General features: G+C 34.9%; 1 protein-coding gene across 4 annotated transcripts in view; it reads left to right on the forward strand.

The window, feature by feature from the left end:
- The window catches only part of LOC121997227 (cleavage and polyadenylation specificity factor subunit 2), a 43,526-nt gene that overhangs the window by 22,356 nt on the left and 1,644 nt on the right, over positions 1-19,526 (forward strand). For all 4 annotated transcript variants that reach the window (XR_006116249.1, XR_006116250.1, XM_042551538.1 and 1 more), the window contains exons 8-15: positions 1,248-1,305; positions 1,362-1,469; positions 1,713-1,962; positions 3,234-3,415; positions 6,251-6,337; positions 18,606-18,704; positions 18,866-18,997; positions 19,154-19,198. Coding sequence is in view for 2 of the 4 variants with exons in the window: in XM_042551538.1 (XP_042407472.1) it covers positions 1,248-1,305; positions 1,362-1,469; positions 1,713-1,962; positions 3,234-3,415; positions 6,251-6,337; positions 18,606-18,704; positions 18,866-18,997; positions 19,154-19,198 (961 nt within the window). In the remaining 2 variants the exon portion in view is untranslated. The remainder of the gene's footprint in view (positions 1-1,247; positions 1,306-1,361; positions 1,470-1,712; positions 1,963-3,233; positions 3,416-6,250; positions 6,338-18,605; positions 18,705-18,865; positions 18,998-19,153; positions 19,199-19,526) is intronic.

Here is a 19,526-nt window from a genome sequence, read left to right on the forward strand (position 1 = left end):
AAGGAAAGATAATTTCTAAGTGATTTGTTTGTTGAAGGAGTTTGAAATCAAAGTATTAGGAAGGATGAAATACTTTCTTGGGATTGAGGTGGCTCCTTCTAAGCAAGACATTTTTATATCTCAATAGAAATATATTATAGATTTCAAGACGATATGCAAGCTAGCAAGTACTCTAATAGACCTAAATTTGAGACTTGGAAATTGGAATGACAGGATGATGCCACATTAGATAAGAGAATGTATCAACGTTTAAACTTATTTATTTGTCTCATACACGACTAGACATAAGATATGCAGTAAGTGTATTAGTTAATTCACACATAACTCACAAGAAGCTCATGTGAAAGTAGCTCACTGAGTATTATAGTATCTCAAAGGAGCACCAGGAAAGGCTATTATGTTTAAAAGAAATGGAGGTTTCATACTAGAGGCATATACGAATATTGATTATGCTGGGTCAGTGGTTGATGGGAGGTCAATAGGATATTGCACCTTTTTTATGGTAACCTTGTGATATAGAGGAGCAAAAAATAGGATGTACTAGCAAGGTGTCTAGTGTAGAGGTAGAATTCCATGCAATGGCTAGAAGATGTGTATGAACTACTTTGATTAAAGATCATCTTAGAACACTTGAAGATCAATTTTATTGTGATAATAATCCTGTGATTAGCATAGCTCATATTGCGGTACAACATGATCGAACTAAGCGCATTGAAATTGATAAGCACATCATCAAGAAGAAACTAAAGAATGGGTTGATTTGTATTCGTTATGTATCTACACATGGTTAACTTGCAGATATACTTACCAAAGGATTAAATAGCTTAGTGTTTCAAAGTATTGTATCGAAATTGGGAATAATAAACATATATTCACTAGCTTAAAGGAGAGTATGCGAGAACATGATTTTGTGAAGTTTTTAATAAGTCTGATTAGAAAAAATTGTTATGAATTTTATTAGAAAAGTCTTTTATTTTATGAAAAATAAGGCATGTTATCCATTTTAAAAAGGGGTTAGGATCCCATGTATTGGGTAAGTTTGGAGTTAATATAATTTTCAATTTACAACACATACCAAAGTAACATTGTTGTTGTCTTCATATTGAAAAAATGATAGACAGCTGATAAGTAACTGAATATCATAACAACTATTTTGTTTTTATCGTTTCGGGAAATAAGCAATTGAATTTCCATTTTGTATCCATTTGCCTTTCTCTGAAGTCGTTTATACTCATTTTGGATTGTAGGCATGTCAATCTCATAATCAATAGGGATGAATTTGAGAAAACAGCTGAGATCCCAAAGGTATATTTTTAACTTGCCATATTTTTATTCAAAGGAAGCTAATATGCCTTTTCTAGGTTGTTCTTGCTTCCATGGACAGTCTTGAGGTGGGTTTCTCACATGATATATTTGTTGAATGGGCCACTGATGCAAGGAACTTAGTGCTTTTTACTCAAAAAGGCCAGGTATCTTCTTCTGATCACCTACGAAGTTATATTACCATATTAATTGATATTTTAAGTAATGTTACAAATGACTGGCTCCAATTGCAATGCGGTTTTTTAGTTATGATTGTTTGCTGTTTGTTGCAGCTTATACATCTATAAGATAATCTGCATTTCACAGTTATAAATTGCCAAATTGTTTATCAATTTGCATTTCTTTTGGTGTATCCCTATACAAAATCCTCTTTTCTAATTGAACTCCAGTTTGGTACACTTGCTCGCATGTTACAAGTGGATCCACCCCCCAAGGCTGTAAAAGTTACCTTGAGCAAGAGGGTTCCTTTAGTTGGTGATGAGCTCATAGCATATGAAGAGGAACAAAATCGAATAAAAAAAGAAGCAGCCTTAAAAGCTAGCCTCAGCAGAGAGGAGGAATTAAAGGCATCACATGGATCAGATACTAATGCACCTGACCCAATGGAAGTCGATGCTAGCACATCATATGTTTCCAGTGGTATGATTGATTAATTTCTACAATTCTTTCTAGTGTTGTAGGTTCTCCTGCATGTTTATTTTATTTGCATGGATATGAGATTGTCCTGTGCAAGTCTAAAATTATGTTAAAGTTGTTTTGTTCGGACCATTTTCATTAGTTCAAGAGCCCGATGCATCAAAGTTTACTTTTTCTTGCCTTAGTTTTTCAATGCAAGTAGCATAAAATATTGGCTACTTTTGCTTTTTTAATTGGAAACAAATTAAAAAAAGGGGAAAAAATGTAGTTGAAGATATATGTAATTGCATTATGTCATGTCATTGAAAGAAATTTTCCAGAGAAGAACATGACAAAAGCTGAAACTTAACCAATCTGCCTGTTGTATGTAATCTTCAGCCATACTTTGTTTTGGCCCCGAACATGCTGTGACTAGTCTATCTTATATCTATCACTTATAATCTCAATAGAATTAGACAGTGTCATTGTTTATTGCCGTCTTGTTATTTCTCCTTTCATCTAGACTCCCTTTACCTTTTGAGTTGTTTGTCCTTCCTGGGTTACCGGTTCAAGTATAAATTGAAAGGTTTTTCCTCCATTCCTTATCCTCTCAACCCCATCTGTGTTGTAAAGCCTTTATCGTTTTGTTTAGGTGATCTGCACATATATAGCTATTTGAATTTTTTTGAACTCTTCAATAAATTTTAGTTGAGCTATCTTAACTTTATTTTATAATGTTGGGTGAGAGATACTTAATACCATGGTTTGAAATCTCGTATCGTGCCGGATGAAACGGTCAAAACATATCATTCCGGTAAATTACTGAAATATATACCACTCGACATCAAAGTTCAAAATCTTGAACCATGCTGTTGTTTTGGATATTGTTCTAGTGTTGTATTGACGCTCCAATACATGGTGTCGGTGACAGGTTGAAGGAGGAAGTAAATGAAGTAAAGGAAGGGGACATTATATGTGCTGAGTGGTATAAAATTTGGTAATTTGCCGTTTTGACCAGTATGGTACAAGATTTCAAACCATGCTTGGTACCAAACAATGTCTCCTTCCTATGCTTCTTTTTTCCTTTTTCAACTTCAATCCATTACTGATACCTTGCTTCCATAGTATCTTCCGGTCAAAGACCAAAACTTTGGCACAACTTGAGGTTTTGAACCTTGCTTAACACTGTATTATACTGACAGTTATCTTTAATGTCATAGATTCATGTGATCATATTGTTTATATGTAGGAGAAATGTGGTCTGCTAACATGTATTTTATCCTGAGAAATGTCAGGTTCTGGACTGCGCTCTGCTGGGCATCTAGATGTTTTCATAGATGGATTTACTCCATCTACAAGTGTTTTTCCAATGTTCCCATTTTTTGAGACAACAGCTGAATGGGATGACTATGGTGAGGTTATCAATCCTGATGATTACATAATTAAGGAAGAAGACAGGGATCAAGCATCTATGCAAGTAAGTTTCTGTGGATCAAGAAGAATCATGCTTCATGATGTACTTTGTAGCAAGCGATATGATCATCCATCTATTTAATCTGTGAAACTTTGTTTTTTTTCTCAAATGGATGAATTTTTGTTCATTCAGAGGATTCTCATATGGGGATGTGACATGGAGGTTATTAATCAAAAGAAGTACAATGAAGATTACATCTTTTAGACTTGATTTCCAACAAGTTAGGAAAATAAATACATGTAAATTGGAAATATACCCATCTAATTAAATTCCTAACAAAAATAAACTAAAGCAATAAGGAATCTAAATAATTCTTTAAAAACCTTCTCTGTCAAAGGAGGAGATGTTGCCTAATTAATCCCTTGCAAATCAAAGATAAAATTCATTTCTTTCTCACCAAAAAGAACTTGTGATTGTCTAGTTGGGAAATAAGATATTTCAAATCAAGGTTTTATGGCATTAAATAGGTGCAAAGTGGACGACTGGAGGCTCCTTTGAAGATGCCTAATAGTTGTTACATAACTCAAACATCTTAGGAGCAATTTGTCAAAGTTTGTTCTTAGTACTTTGCATTAATTAGTTCTTGAAGTCCCATCCAACAAACCAAATGTTTCTGAATGCTTTCATGAAGAATATCACATCTAAGTATCAATTATGCTCTTGATCTGAAGAGTTGCCTACATAGCTGAGGGAAGTGAAGACACTCGAGATGTAGAGCATGAATTTTGTGCAAAGAGGAAGGCTCAAATGTGCCTTGATACAGTAATAAACCTTCAGCATTAAAAATTCAACCAATGTTCAATTCTGCTGGGTGTTCAATTACATGAGTACCAATGTTTCTCACAATACGAAAAGGGCTAATATAGTGAACAAGAAGTTTCGTGAAAGAGTTTATAGGGAAGCAATCAAGGCAAATGTGGATAAGCATACTTTATGTATTGCTCAGATATTATACAGTAATAAACCTTCAGCATTAAAAATTCAACCAATGTTCAATTCTGCTGGGAGTTCAATTACATGAGTACCAATGTTTCTCACAATACGAAAAGGGCTAATATAGTGAACAAGAAGTTTCGTGAAAGAGTTTATAGGGAAGCAATCAAGGCAAATGTGGATAAGCATACTTTATGTATTGCTCAGATATTACTTAGTGTTTTCTAGTTTAGGAATTAAAAGCTAGCTAGTACTCATGGAGGTTACTTTATAAAAGACCAAATGATGCAACATGAAAGCACTACGATACCAATTTGAAGTAGCACCAAGTTAAATCAAACTCACATAAAGTAGAGGATTCTTACATAAAAATTTAACATAGTCAAATCAAACTCATTATGCTACCAATTTGATTTAGCATCAAGGGGATTAAAGCCCCTTCCTCTGCATCATTTGCAAATTTTTCTTGGCTTAGTCAAAAGATTCGTACTGGAGCAGATCATATGTACAAGGAGTATAACATAGAAGACCATGTCATCATCATTCCCATTCGTGCTGAATGTTTTTGAAAAAGATCCTTCATGTAAGATCACGCTCACTCTGACAGTCTCTTCTCCGTTGTAATCAAAATTGTTGCTAATACTTTTGTTGTTGTCTTTCCTACGAAGTAAACATTGGTACAATTCTCAATATAGGGACTTATTATCTATTGGGGAACATTTAATCATTTTCTTTAATTTACCTACCTTAACCTCTAGTGTGCTTACTCTCCTCTCCTTGACAATCAACATCTCAATTCCAACAATAATTGAAACACAGATAATGCTAACTCCTGATGGAATTTTAAATGCACCTAATTTATTGGAAAGGATGCTTAAATATATTCGATTCGGATCATAGAAGACGAGCATTGATAGTTTGCAAAAAAATTATTTGAGATCCAATAAGTGCAACTTCCCCATTTTACCTCTTGATCGACCACTCCGCACCTATGCTATGCTTGGTGATGGATTGCTTGATCAAGAATCTCAGTCTCACTCAATATAGTCGGGTATTCTTTGGTGGTGGAGAATAATGCAGAAGATAATTTAATTTTAGGTTTTGAATTTTTTAAATAAAAATTTGTTTGGTAAGATGTATTATTATGCTTCCAAAAGTCATTATAAACCACATGAACGTGGATGCTGTTTTAGGAGAATGGATCATTTTTCACTTTATAAAAGGGCTCGATTCATGTAAATATATCTTCAATTTAATGATACTTTCTGTTTTAGAGGTATGTTCTTTGTATGAGATTGTTGGTTCCTGGTGTATCAAATGGATCAGGTTTGAATCTTAGGATTGGAGGGGCTACATGGATTTTGTTTTCATTACTCTTGAATTCCACGTGTGGTAGATATAATTTACATTTTTTTATTATATGTATGCATCTCTTTTCTTGCTCCTAAAGGGGAGCCTTAAAGTTGCTGTCGTGTAACTTGATCACAAGTTTGAGTCACAGAAATAACCTCTTGTAATGTAAGGTAAGGCTACGTGCAATAGACCGTTCCCCAAGACCCCGAGCTTTGTGCACCGGACTGTCCTTATCTCTATTCTTGCTCCGGGTGTTTCATGTTTAACCTTTCTGTCCATGCAGGGATATCTGCACTATCTTGAATATTCCTTTGCTTAACTTTACCTTTTGAAAGCCGGTTACTATTGCCCTCTAAATTCTGTTTAATTAGTCTTGAATGTATCTCATTATCCCAGTCTCTCCTGTTATCTTCCTCAAAGGCAATTTATATCTACACTTTTTTTTTCAACTTTCCTATATAAACTTAATCAACTGCATATGTTTTGGTTAAAGTAGAACTTATATCCTAATCTTTCAGAAATTGGTGGAATGAAAACTTGATTGGTTTGCAGGGAGATCTAGACATTAAGATTGAAGAAGGCTCAGCACGTTTACTCCTCGACTTAACTCCTTCTAAAGTTGCTTCTACTGAATTGACTGTAAGCTAAATATTTATGTTCTGGACTTTTATCCATATAGATTTATTTTGTGATTTATGTGTAATATAATTCTTGCATCTTATGGTGATAAATCATAGATCTTGGTGGTCTTACATTCTACATCATGCTCTTGATTCTGTTAACCAGTACGGGAAAAGTTATATGACGGATTAAATATTTCTTTCTGCTCTTGTGTTTTTTTTTGTTTTCTTATGCTTTACCATATTGTTTACTTATGAAATCAAAGAATTATCATGTTAACCTTTGGTTGTTTTCTTAGTAGATAAAAACTTTAAATAGTTTCATTTTAATACTGGGATTGTTGGATGATTTCTTTCTCTAGTCATACCTGAATGATCTATATCCATTATAGGGCTCGAAATCTTGAGCCGTGTCGATGTTTCGGTCTTTGACTGGAATGATATATCGTTTCGATGTTTTGATGTATGGTGCTAATGATAAATTGGAAGTGGAATGAGGAAAGAAATTAAAAAGAAAACATAACTATATAGTTAAGCTCAATCTTTGCTTTCCATCTGGAATGCTACAGTTTGGATATTATCTTGTGTGGAGATAAATTATATAAAAAACATATCATTGTGTCAATTTTAACATGTCAAAGAGTGTCGAGAAAACATGAAATTATACTCGTTGACACAATTAACACATGAGACATTGTTTTGGTGCTGAGTAGTATCGAGTTTTGATAATATCGGAATACATTTTGACTCTTTCGTCAGGCATGATATGAGATTTCAAACCATGATCTATTACACAGATGAAAGTTTTGTTTTGCTATTTCAATGATGGAGTTCTTATGAAATGCTTTGCTATGTAAGGGCATATAAGTTAGACATCAAATATATATCATATACAATCATGATGTTATTTGACATAAAAAGAATACACACATTTTATTGAATAGTGAGACATTATATATATATATATTAGGGATATATTTTAGGAAACTATAATTAGGCTAATTGATAATTAGCCTAATTGACATATATATATTAACTAATATGTACTTATATTATGGTAATTAATATATACCTATATGGTATCTAATATATATAGATAATACATCAAAACAACTATTTTCAATTATTTTTTTTCATTTACTCTTATAATATATTTAAAGGCATTATTTTAGTTCTGAGTTGGCGGATCTAGCCTACTTCATGAGGATGGAGAGCAAGTTGAAAGTTACTCTAAAATCCGCTTGCCTGATCCTTATTGGTCCACCTCTATTGAGAGGAATCTTCATCGAGGTCTTTAATTTGCAAGTTAGAACATTAAAGAATTTGAAAAATGAGAATATTGTAGTGCATTAATGACCATTACATAAGTGTACCCTAACCTAAAGGTATTAATGTGGACTAAACCCAATCTGCCTCCCTCCAGGTTAAGCATAAAGACTTCTATGCCCATCTTGTTGAATAAATTGTTGAAAGACTCATAAGTGTAATGTAAACTTGACCCAAAAATAATGAAATTAAAAACACACTATTTGTATGTAGGTGAACAAAAAAACCTAGGGTAGTCAATAAAGCATAAACAATGATACTTCAACCTTAATTAAACAACGTTCTAGAAATAGTTGATAGAACACAAGCAAAAATTTATTTAACCTTAGATCAGCCAGCATATCAATAAGGAGAGTTAAGAAAGGATGAAATAAAACTAGAATAAGAGATAAGAGAGATTTCAGGAAAAAGTCTGTCGAGTGGGACTTCTCCTTGCAATGGCTTACATAGCATCATGAAATAGACTAAGAGAAAAGGAAAACACTAATGGGTCTTGGAGGAAAGAGGGATAACACCATGGTTTAAAGTGTCGTGCTGAGTTGGGCGAAAGGTCGCGCAACCGGCAGCGTCGAAGTCGCGGAACCTCGCGGCAGTGCCGAAGTCGCACAACCCCGCGGCAGTGCCGAAGTCGCGCAACCCCGCGGCAGTGCCAAAGTCGCGCGAGCTCGTGAGTGGTGTCGGATTTCAGATTTTTTTAATTAAACTTAGATTAATTATTTTAATCAACTCCTAGCTATGATAGAGATAATCTAAAGAGGCTTTATTAACCCTAATAAAATTATCTAATTAATTTTATATTTCTTTTATTTTAATTTAAAAATTATAATAAAATATTTATTTATTTATCTATTTTCATATCTTTTCCTTTTTTTAAACATTATTTTTTATATTGTTTATTTTTAAAATATTTATGTTAAATATTTTATTTTTTAATTAATATATTTTATATTTAAAAAATATCGAAATTATATTGGCATGGCACGATATAGTACCGAAATCGCAGCACGAGTCGAAATTTTAAACCTTGGATAACACAGCTCAACTCTTTGTTGGACATAACAAAATAAAGCAAGAGATTTCTCTGCTCAGGTCTTCATTGGAAATGAAAAGCACATGTTGGTCCTTTTCTAAAGGTTCTAAGGATAAGGGACAGAAAAAAGGGATCAGAGATGGAGCGGACAAAAGTTCTAAGGAAGGCAAGGGTTTGTCTATGTTCAACATTCATCAGATGCAGATGATCTATTGGAAGAGACGACTCCTCTCCATGGGAATGCTCAGAAAACATCAACAGACAAAATAATAGGAAACACGATAGATCTGGCAGTCGCCATAGTGGAGAGGAGGCAAATAGATCAAAGGTCAACAATTATTTGCAAAATGCATGGTAAGAGAAACAGAGCAGACAAGTACAAAACAGGGGCTCATAGATCTCGATAGCAAGGGAGGGGATGGAAATCTATTTAACGATGAAGACAAGAGCAGAAAGATGAGTGTGCTTGCCATGGAGGAAGAAAAACATATTTTACTGGAAGATGAGGAAGACGATGGAGTGCTTGCTGTTGGCAATCATCCAACAGTGGACATAAGGAATAGAAGAAAACAGATCTATTACTGGCAAAGTAGCTGAAGGTGCCAGAATGGTTGGATCCTGAGTCGGTATAGCAAGACGAAAGAAGGTCATGACAGGAATCTGCTGGTCCTCTTCCCTTCTAATAAAATGCGGTTTTCTGGGAAAGTCCGTGCATGAAGAGGATCGCACACAAAGGACTTGCCAACACTTTTTGTACAAAGAGGATAGAATTTGGGTGGTGCTTGCAAGATGTGGACACAGAACACACAGTAGACAAATCCATCACTTGAAAATCGATAAAGGCAAAACGAGAAGCTTAAAACTTCAAGGGCTAGTTATATATTACCCTAGTGCCTTATAGCTTCATTTTGAACTTCTATTTATAAAGCCTGGCATGACTCTTAGGTATTTTAAATAACAAAGTAGGACTCTTGGGACTAACAAACACCGTAGATACTTTAAACATCTCATTTATTAAAAACTCCTAAAGATTACTCCATTGGATAAAGTATTTGACATTTGTTGGCTACTGCATCATGCTCCCTTAGTTGATGAAAATTGGTGCCAGTGTAACCAAGAAATGATGTTAGATCAGCAACATTGAAGGAGTTTCAGACATCACACTCAACTGGAAGATCGACCTCATACGTGTTTTCGCTAATTTTGTTTATAAGACACCATTGGATAAAGCATTTGACCTTCATTGGCTACTGCATCATGCTCCCTTATTGAGGAAAATTAGTGCCTGTTGAGGAAAGTTAGCGCCTGTGTAATCTAGAAATGGTGTTAGATTAGCAACATTGAAGGAGTTTGAGACATCACACTCAACTGGAAGATTGACCTCATATGTGTTTTCACTAATTTTGTTTATAATCCTGAACAGTCCATCCACACAAGGATTTTTCTTTTCATAATTTCCTGTAGGAAATCTATCTTTGCAAAGATGAACCTAAACTAGATCTCATTCTTTGAATTCAGCATGTTTTCGATGCACATTGGCTCTTTCAATATATTTGACATTTTGCCTTGAAATATTATCGCAAATCATATCATGCATCTTCTTGATTTGCTCAGTCCTTTCTTGAGCATTATTACTGAATCTATCCTTTGTTGGAAATGGCACTACATCATGCCAGCTGATTGGATTTGCTCCATATGCAATTTCAAAAGGATCATGCCCTGTCATTTGATTGACAGAATAATTGTAGGGAACTCTAGTTGGAGCAAAAGCAAGTCCAACTGAAGGATATTTTTCTCAATAAAACTTCAGGGAAAGTTTTCCAAGCTGTGATTCACAACATCTATTTGCAGGTGTGTGGTACTGCTCAATTGGAATTGAGTTCCCAATTTCCTCCGTTGAGTTACTTGAGAAATGATCTGTAAACTTAGGATCCTTATAAGAAGTGATTTTCAATGAACTACCATTAAGTTTAACAATCTCCGCAAAATAAAGCTTGACAATATTGGATGCATAAAAATCTTTGTGCAAGGAATAAAATGTCATTTTTGAGAATTGATCAAGCACCACTGTAATTGAATCTTTATGACATTGAGTTTGTGGCAATCCTAATACAAAATCCAAACTAATATCTTGCCAAGGAGCCTTTGGTAAGGGAAGAGGTGTGTGTAACCTGGTGTTATTTTGATGAGACTTGGCTAGATGGCAGGTCCAACACCCTGCGATGTGCCTCATATCATCTTATTGCATCTATGGCCAATAGAAGTTTTTCTACGTTCAACTGGAGTTTTGTCCCAACTAAAATGACCTATAAGATTACTGTAATGAGCTTTAAAGATAACAATTTCTCTTAATGAACATGAGGAACACTGAAGGAATTCCCTTTGAAAGATAGTTATCTTGTATGAAAAATTGCTTGAATGGTTTGTTAGCTTACTCTTCCAGATTCGGCCAAAGAAATCATCACCTTTATAGAGCTCTTTAAGCACCTTAAAGCAGGAACACTCACTTGTAATGTAGACAACTTAGAATGTCTTAACTTGCAACATCTGCCACTTTGTTTTGTGAGCCTGCATTGTGCTTGATTATAAAGTTAAATGCTTGAAGTCTAAAGAGCATGATGTCGATTGAGCTTGTTTATTCTTCTTTGTATGTGGGATGATTCCTTCAAGATGCATTTAGTTTCTCACTAAAAAATGAAATTGGCCTTCTTTCTTAGTTTATAACTGTAGTAATGGCCATATTAGGAGTATTGCATTCAACTTTGTTTTTCATCTGGTAAGAAAAGGACACAGACATTTCTTACCTTTGCCTTAAAATGTTGAAAACTTTGTTGAGCTTTTGCTGTCAACTCGAACAGACCCACTTTTAAGAACTCAATGATAGGAGGATAAATGGAGTTACAACTTTTGGCGAACTGTTGGTAAAATAAAGCTAAACCATGGACACTTTGAAATTCTTAATGGTTTTTGTTCTGGCCAGCTTACAATAGCTTCCACCTTGCTTGGATTCATCTTTACTCCTTCATTGGAGACAGCATGCCTACAAATTCTAGGATATTAGTGAAGAACTCACATTTCTTCAAATTGGCATATAGTTTTTGTTCCCTTGAAAGATTTGTGAGAGATGACTCATATGCTCCTCCCTGCCTTTGGCTATAAACAGAAATGTATTAAAGTAAATGACCACAAATCTTCCAATAAAAGGGTTAGACACATGATTCATTAGTTGCATAAAGGTGTTGGGTGCATTGAAGAGGCTGGATGACATCACCATCCATTCATGGAGTCCATGTATCTTTAGCGTAGTGTTCCATTCATCTCCATGCCTTGTGGTATCCACTTCACAAGTCAATTTTTGAAAAGATCACAACACTGGAGTTATCTAAGAGATATAGGTGACGAATTGGGATACAATAGCCGATAGCAATTTTGTTCACATTGCTACTCTAATTGCACATGCACCAAGAATCATCTTTCTTAGGAACAAGCAAGGCTAGAACAACACAAAAAATCATGTTCTCTCAGTCTAGGCCTTTGTTGCTAAGTTCTTTCACCTGTTTTTGCATCTCTATGTGATCTTCTAGACTCATTCAATATGTAGCTTTGTTGGGAATAGAAGAACCAGGAAAGAAGTTTATCTACTGATGAATATCCCTCATAGTCAGGGAGGTATGTCATGAAGGACAGCATCTAGGAACTCTTTTAAGAGTGGTACTTTGTGGGGGTGGTTAGTAGCATATTCATTTCCTTGTAAAAGATCAAGAGCAAAGGCTGAGTGTAGGGTTTTTACTTCCCATAAAAACTTGGTTCTGGAGAGCAAATTCTGCCTCTCTTCTTTTAGTGGTTTGGACATCCCAACAAGCTTGGAAGAGCCTAATACAACATTAACATCATCCTTTGTGAAAGAACAAGGTGGCGTTTGGTTCTTTTCTAAGAATCGAAATGGGAATGAGAATCATAGTATTATGAAATGAGAATGGATATCATTCTTAAAAATAATGTTTGGTTAATTGAATATTTTCTATGGGAATAAATCAAAATTTCTTTTTTTACCCTTAGAGGAAAATAAGAGAAAAAATTAGATGCGAAAGAAAGTTGAATGTGAGAGAAAAATATGATGAGAGAGAAAATTGAGAGAAAAAGTGTGATAAGAGAGAGTGTGATGGGAAAGAATGAAGAGAGAGAAAGTGTGATGAGAGAGACAATAAGAGAGAAAATGTGATGGGAGAGAGTAAAGAGAGAGAAAGTGCGATTGAGAGACAATGAGGAGAGAGAGTGTGTGATGGGAGAGATTAAGGAGAAAGTATGATGAGAGAGAGTGTGATGAGAAAAAAGAGGAGAATATGATGGGAGAGAGCATGATGAGAGTATGAGGAGAGAGAAAGTATGATGAGAGAGAATGTGTGATGAGAGAAAATGAGGAGAGAGTGTAATGGGAGAGATTGAGGAGAGAGAAAGTACGATGAGAGAGACTGATGAGAGAGAAAGTGTGATGAGAAAAAAGAAGAATGAGTGTGATGGGAGAGAAAGCATTGGGCAAAAAAGGCGATAACGCTCGCCCCGAGTGCCCCCACCGTACCTTGCCCAAGGCTATCACGAGGGAGGTTAATCACGGTAACCGGAGAAGCTAGTGCGCAGTGAGAAGAGAGACACGAGGACCAGGGATTTACGCCATGACTATCTCGCGATTCGAACCCACGATCTCATTGGGCAATCTTCTACGCACTAACCACTCCGGATAACCCCGTGGGACGTGATGGGAGAGAAAGCATGATATGAGAGGATGAAGAGAGAGAAAGTGTGATGAGAGAGAAAGTATGATGAGTGAGAGAGAAAGTGTAATGAGAGAAAATGAGGAAAGAGAGTGTGATGGGAGAGATTAAGGAGAGAAAGTATAATGAGAGAGAAAGTGTGATGATAGAATAAGAAGAGAGAAGGTATGATGAGAGAGAACAAGGAGAAAGAAAGTGATATGAAAGAAAAAATTGAATAAATATATTAAGAGTATTTTCGTACAAAACTTAATTCTCATTCTCATTCCTATCAAAACCCAAAGGAGGTGGTCGGTTTCATTAATACCTAAATTTTTGAGTTTCATTTCAATTTCATTCCTATCAACCAAACACAAGATTTGTGAATGAATTCATTCCCTTATCCCCAAACTCCTAAACCAAACACCACCTAAGTGTTTTGATAGACATTATGAATAGTTCTTTGGTCAAACTGCTAGTCTTTCAAGAAGTAGATGACAAACATCCATAGGGTGATATCACAATAGACCTCATCCTTTTATTTATTACCAGTAGAAAATTAAACAAGGCAACACTTACTCATCTTGATTTTTTCGTTCTTATTTAGCTAAGTGAGTTTATAAGGCCTTGGATGATTCTCTACTAGGAGCTTGAGTGTCTCCACCTTTTTGGTTGAAATAACTTTCTCAAAGTTTCCTTCATCAATAATGACGTCACAAACCTCTCCATGGTGGGTACATCAAGTATGTAAAATATTATGATGCAACTAATAGGGATCATCCTCCACACGTTGAATGGTCAAGTTCCTGCAAATAATGAGCTCACCTTGATCAACAGATGATATTCTCTTTTGTTTGGATAACATTTATTTCTTCCCCATAATTAGTTTTTTTATCTATAAGAGTGATGATGTGCTGATTCAGAGTCTGTTGTATTATGTTTGTAACCATGACACTTAAAGCATTGAAGAGAAGAGAGTTAGCTTTTGATGGCCTTACTTCCTCCTTGCTTTGTGGTTTCCTTGAAGGCGTCAGCTGTAATGATATGAAACTTATTGTGAAAATAATAACACTCTGGTTGGAAGAGCTCCCTTCAGATTAAAAGGGATTGCTAGATGGGACTTGACATCCTTTTGTTGCTTTTCAACCTTGAAGATCAATTCGATGACATTAGTAAAATTTCAAGAGGGCAGCAACTTCACAATATTTGATATTTCTAGATGTAACACAACAACAACAACAACCAAGCCTTTTCCCACTAGGTGGAGTCGGCTGTATGAATCCTTTTATGCCATTGAGCTCTATCTCCTATTATATCATCATCTATATTTCTAGATGTAAGCCACCCAAAAATGAGTAATAGTTTTCTCCTTGAGTTCTTCCACATCGCATTTGAGCTTAAGAAGCTCAATTCATTCAATAGTGTATTTCTTTTACGAATTTGCCTTGTCTAAAGTTGTGGAATTTAAGATACACATCTTGCTCATAGATTATCGGCAAAAACTACTTTAATTTCATCTTGTCTCATGTTTTGATCCTCATTTGCCAACATATTCTCTATGCCTGTTTAGATTATCTCATCAAAGAGAGGCATATTTCAAGGTTAATGGCCACGAGCTTCACCTTTCAACTTGTTCCATGGTATTTAGACAATCAATAAATTCAGTAGGATGCATCATATATGGAATGCCAACATGTACCTTGTGCTATGTAATCACTTCTTTATGATCAATCTCAAGTTGAGAAGTTTGAGATCGAAAATAAAAACCTAAAATCACAAGTTGAAGGGATGAAGAAAGCTTTTAAAAAAAAAAAAATCTCCAATAGCTCTAAATATCTAGACATAAATATAGAGAGCCAAATGATGAATTATAGCAAGGTCAGATTCGGATATAAGTCTAAATCCAAGGAAGAGTCCTATGCTTCATTGATTGTTAGAGGTCAACTATAGAACAAATCATATGCACCATGTAGGTATTCCATTAAGAAGTCTAAGAACGAAGGGAAGAAATGGGTGCCTAAAGGAGTACCTAGTTAACCTAGTAGGTTTGTTTTGAGTTCCTAAATATCCATGTCTTTCTAGATTTGGTTAGGGTGTGCCAATGAATGGAGGGAAGAATAGTTAGTTTCTTATAAGTTGGTGTATGTATTTGGTTCCCCTCATGCTCTGTAATATGTATAATTTATATGCTTAATTGCATAAGGTGGATAATTACAATATCTAATTTTTATCATGTTATATTAGTTGAATGATGCTCGATATGTTAGATACATGCCAAGTATAATGCATGCTTTATTTGATTGTCTTGGTGTAACTAAATCATGTTAACTTGTCTTTTAGGCGTACACTTGACACGTACTTGACAAATTTAACATGTAATTTGACACAATATCGATATGTTCATAGATTCACCATAATTGCCTAACCATGAACACATGTAATTTAGCCATAAATGTGTTATTTTCAGAGTGATTAGATTAAAGAGACAGTGGGTAGAGGTTGGTGAATCTCATTCGTGCTTGTGCAGATTAGCAACGAAAGATACATAATGACACAGTCAAAAACATACTACACAGCAACATAGGCATTTACGTGGTCTAGTAACCCCCAGGCTCCTACTCCGACGGCCTATGATCCTTTTGGTAGATCACTCCCGAACTCTTCTAACTTTTCCCTTCAGGATCAGGTATCGGAGGTGCAAAAAGCTTTATAAAATGATTAAAAATAGCAAGAGGTTTACAACAGAGGAGTAGGGAATTTATAATAAGACATAAGAAAAAATACAATGAAATGTTGTTGTAGATAATTGTTCTCTATTATTGTTATTTCGTGGCTTTTTGAACCCTTAAAATTGTCGCCTTCACCAAATGAATCTTTGACTTGATCTTGTTGAGTTGATGCCTATTAGTCAATTGCTATGCACCATCAGTTGACTGATGTGACCGATTCTAATATATCACAATCATTTCCTTCAACGATGACTTCATCCAAGCTTCACCAGTCGACTAGACCTTCACTAGTCAACTAGAGAGCAGAGAGCTTCTTTTCTCATTAAATTTGAGTTGTCAGTTGACTCAACCATCAGTCGATGGGAGGACACCTTCTCAACTGGTGTGTTGACTACAACCAATCTAATGACTAAGCAGCCCTCTTAGTTGAGATTTACCCATGTTTAAGTACATGTTTACTCAACTCTCAGCTCACCATACAACTCTCTTCTGCCACAAGATCTTGTGCCTTGGATGCACTGAGCTCTCAACTCTCTTCCCATGCCTTCCTTCTAACTCCAATTATGCAGTCCGTCTTCAACTATCTTTTATCAAATTTTTTATCCCTTGGATGCACTAAGCCCTCGACTTTCTTCTCGTACCATCATTGTCACTCCGCTTACATATACTACACTTCCCAAGCACAATTGCACTCAATGTTCCTTGTCTTGTAGTTTCTTGGGTGGCCATACCACCCTTCTTTGATCTACATGGACCCGAGCCATCAAGTAACCACGACCGTGGTCGCACCAAGTAGTCCAAACATGTGTTTTTGTCGAGTCTCTTCACACTCACACATTAAATCACAAGGTGAGGCCTAACATAAACCTTTTGTACAGGCATAATACTCATAGTCCCAACAAACCAATAGTTCCTCTAAGATCCATGAATAGCTCAATATGTGTTCTTCCTCTATCATTTCTTCTTGTGCTTTTTCCCAATTGGCACCACGGACAAGATAGCTGGATTACCCCCCCCCCCCCCCAAACACACACGCACAAAAACAAGTGCCACCACGGACAAATCTCATTTTGGCATGGAACCAAACTTTAAACATTGATTATGAATGGTTGTCAAATCAAGGTTCATATCTTGAATTTTTTTGACAAATTTTAAATTGTGAATTGCCAAGGTGTAAATAATGATAGGGTTCATATAGAAATTAAAAATGTGTTTAAGAAAAAGACCATATTTTATTTGGAGTAGCTTTAACATCCAAAAATGTGCAAAACAATGAAATATTGCATTTGATAGCATAATAGTATAGATGGGCGTTTTTGTTGATTCATAACAAGGTATGTAGGTTTATTTGTATACTGATGATAATGTGCAAATTATTGTTTATTATATTAAGAATTGATTTGAAATGGGCAATAGAAAATTTTATTGGTAAATGTTTTTTATCTAGAAAAATCATTGTTGTCAAATAGAATACAACTCTAATATTACATGAATTCTAAGTCATCATTAATTTATCTTGCATTGCTTTTTTATAGACTGGATGTTATAAGCATGGATCTTCTTAGTCGTTATTAAGTGGAATCCACCTTGATTATTGTTGACTTTGTCTCTCCATGTGAAATATTTATTCTGTGTGACTTTGAGATTCGACTCTATTGGACCTTTATATTTCTATTGTACGACATAAGTTAGTCGTTATTAAGTGTGGAATCCACCTTGATATTGTTGACTTTGTCTCTCCATGTGAAATATTTATTCTGTGCGACTTTGAGATTCAACTCTATTGGGCCTTTATATTTCTATTGTACAACATAAGTTAATGCTTCTGCTTTTATTCTATAATGATTTAAATCTAATTTTATTATGTTGGGTGTTATTCAATATTTTAGTTGGTTAGATTCACTTTCAACTGTCTGATTCAATTCTTAATAGATTTTATTTCTTATTTTTAGATTACTATAAATACTATTGAATTGAACTGAATTATTACAACTCTTTTCATGTTCAATTTATATGTAAAAGATCATATCATTTTACGTGTGAATCTTAATTTTATTGTAGTACAAAAATTCTGAATCGTATGAGTAATTCTTGTCATCTTTAATTTGATCACCAAAACTTTGAACCTTTATTCTGATCATCATTTATTTGTTTATGGGTAAATTTTAAAATGCCTCTCAAATTTGATTAATATCAAAACACCACTACAGTTTTGCATTTTATTGTCAAAATGCCCCCAATTCAAACCAAAATACCTATTTTATCCTTCTAAACTACCACCTAAATCATTTATTTGTTAATGGAGAGGAGCATTTTGAAAACAAAGAAAGAAATCTTAGGGGGTGATTTTATATTTATCATATCTTTAAAGGCTTTTTTGAAAAAGCTAATAAACATTAAGGGGCATTTTGAAAATCACCCATTGTTTATTGTTGCCAACTCATGTTACAGGTGCAAGTGAAGTGTGGATTGACTTACATGGATTTTGAAGGTCGATCAGATGGGCGTTCTGTCAAATCGATCATTGCTCATGTGGCTCCCTTAAAACTTGTATGTGTCACAAGCTAATGGAAACATATTTTCCAACCACCTCATGTCCATGATATCAAATTTTCATAGCCAGCTTGTTTATTGCAACTTAATTCATGCTCTTGATGTAGACAATGGAAAAAATAATAACCACTGTATAATTTACGAAATTCTTTTTTAAGGTTTTAGTGCATGGATCTGCAGAAGCTACTGAGCATTTGAAACAACACTGTGCAAAACATGTTTGCCCCCATGTTTATGCCCCGCAGATCGAAGAAACAATTGATGTTACCTCTGATTTGTGTGCCTATAAGGTATTATGTCAACATTTCTCTTTTCTTTTCTTGGTTGAATGCAATTGATTTTTTTTCTGATTAATTACGTGATTGAAAGACAGTAACCCTAATACAGCATAGTGATTATATTATCACATTCTTGGGGGTTCACTTGTTTCTTATATATATGCACAGGTTCAGCTTTCGGAGAGATTGATGAGTAATGTTCTCCTCAAAAAGGCAAGCTTGTTGCACACCTTTTCTAGCCTTGTTGCTATTCGCTTTCTCTGAAAATAGACGTGAGTTTTTTGTTTCACTTGCCTGTTCAATGGGGGTGGTCATCGGTCTTTCAGAAAATAATGGTTTTGAGCACATAAATTTGTATATCAATTGCATCTTTCTTCTAGAGAAAAAGTAAATAGCAATTGAACATTCCTGCTTGGAAAAATGGAAATTATTAGTTGACTGTATGGTTTGGACACTTCGATTAAGAGAATTATTCAGTCTACTAAAATAGTTCTCGTTGACCTCTTTTATTTGCAGCAAGAAAATCCATAAATTGAGCTGG

This window comes from Zingiber officinale, chromosome 6A (genome assembly GCF_018446385.1).
Source record: "Zingiber officinale cultivar Zhangliang chromosome 6A, Zo_v1.1, whole genome shotgun sequence".
In the NCBI taxonomy this organism is placed as follows: domain Eukaryota; kingdom Viridiplantae; phylum Streptophyta; class Magnoliopsida; order Zingiberales; family Zingiberaceae; genus Zingiber; species Zingiber officinale.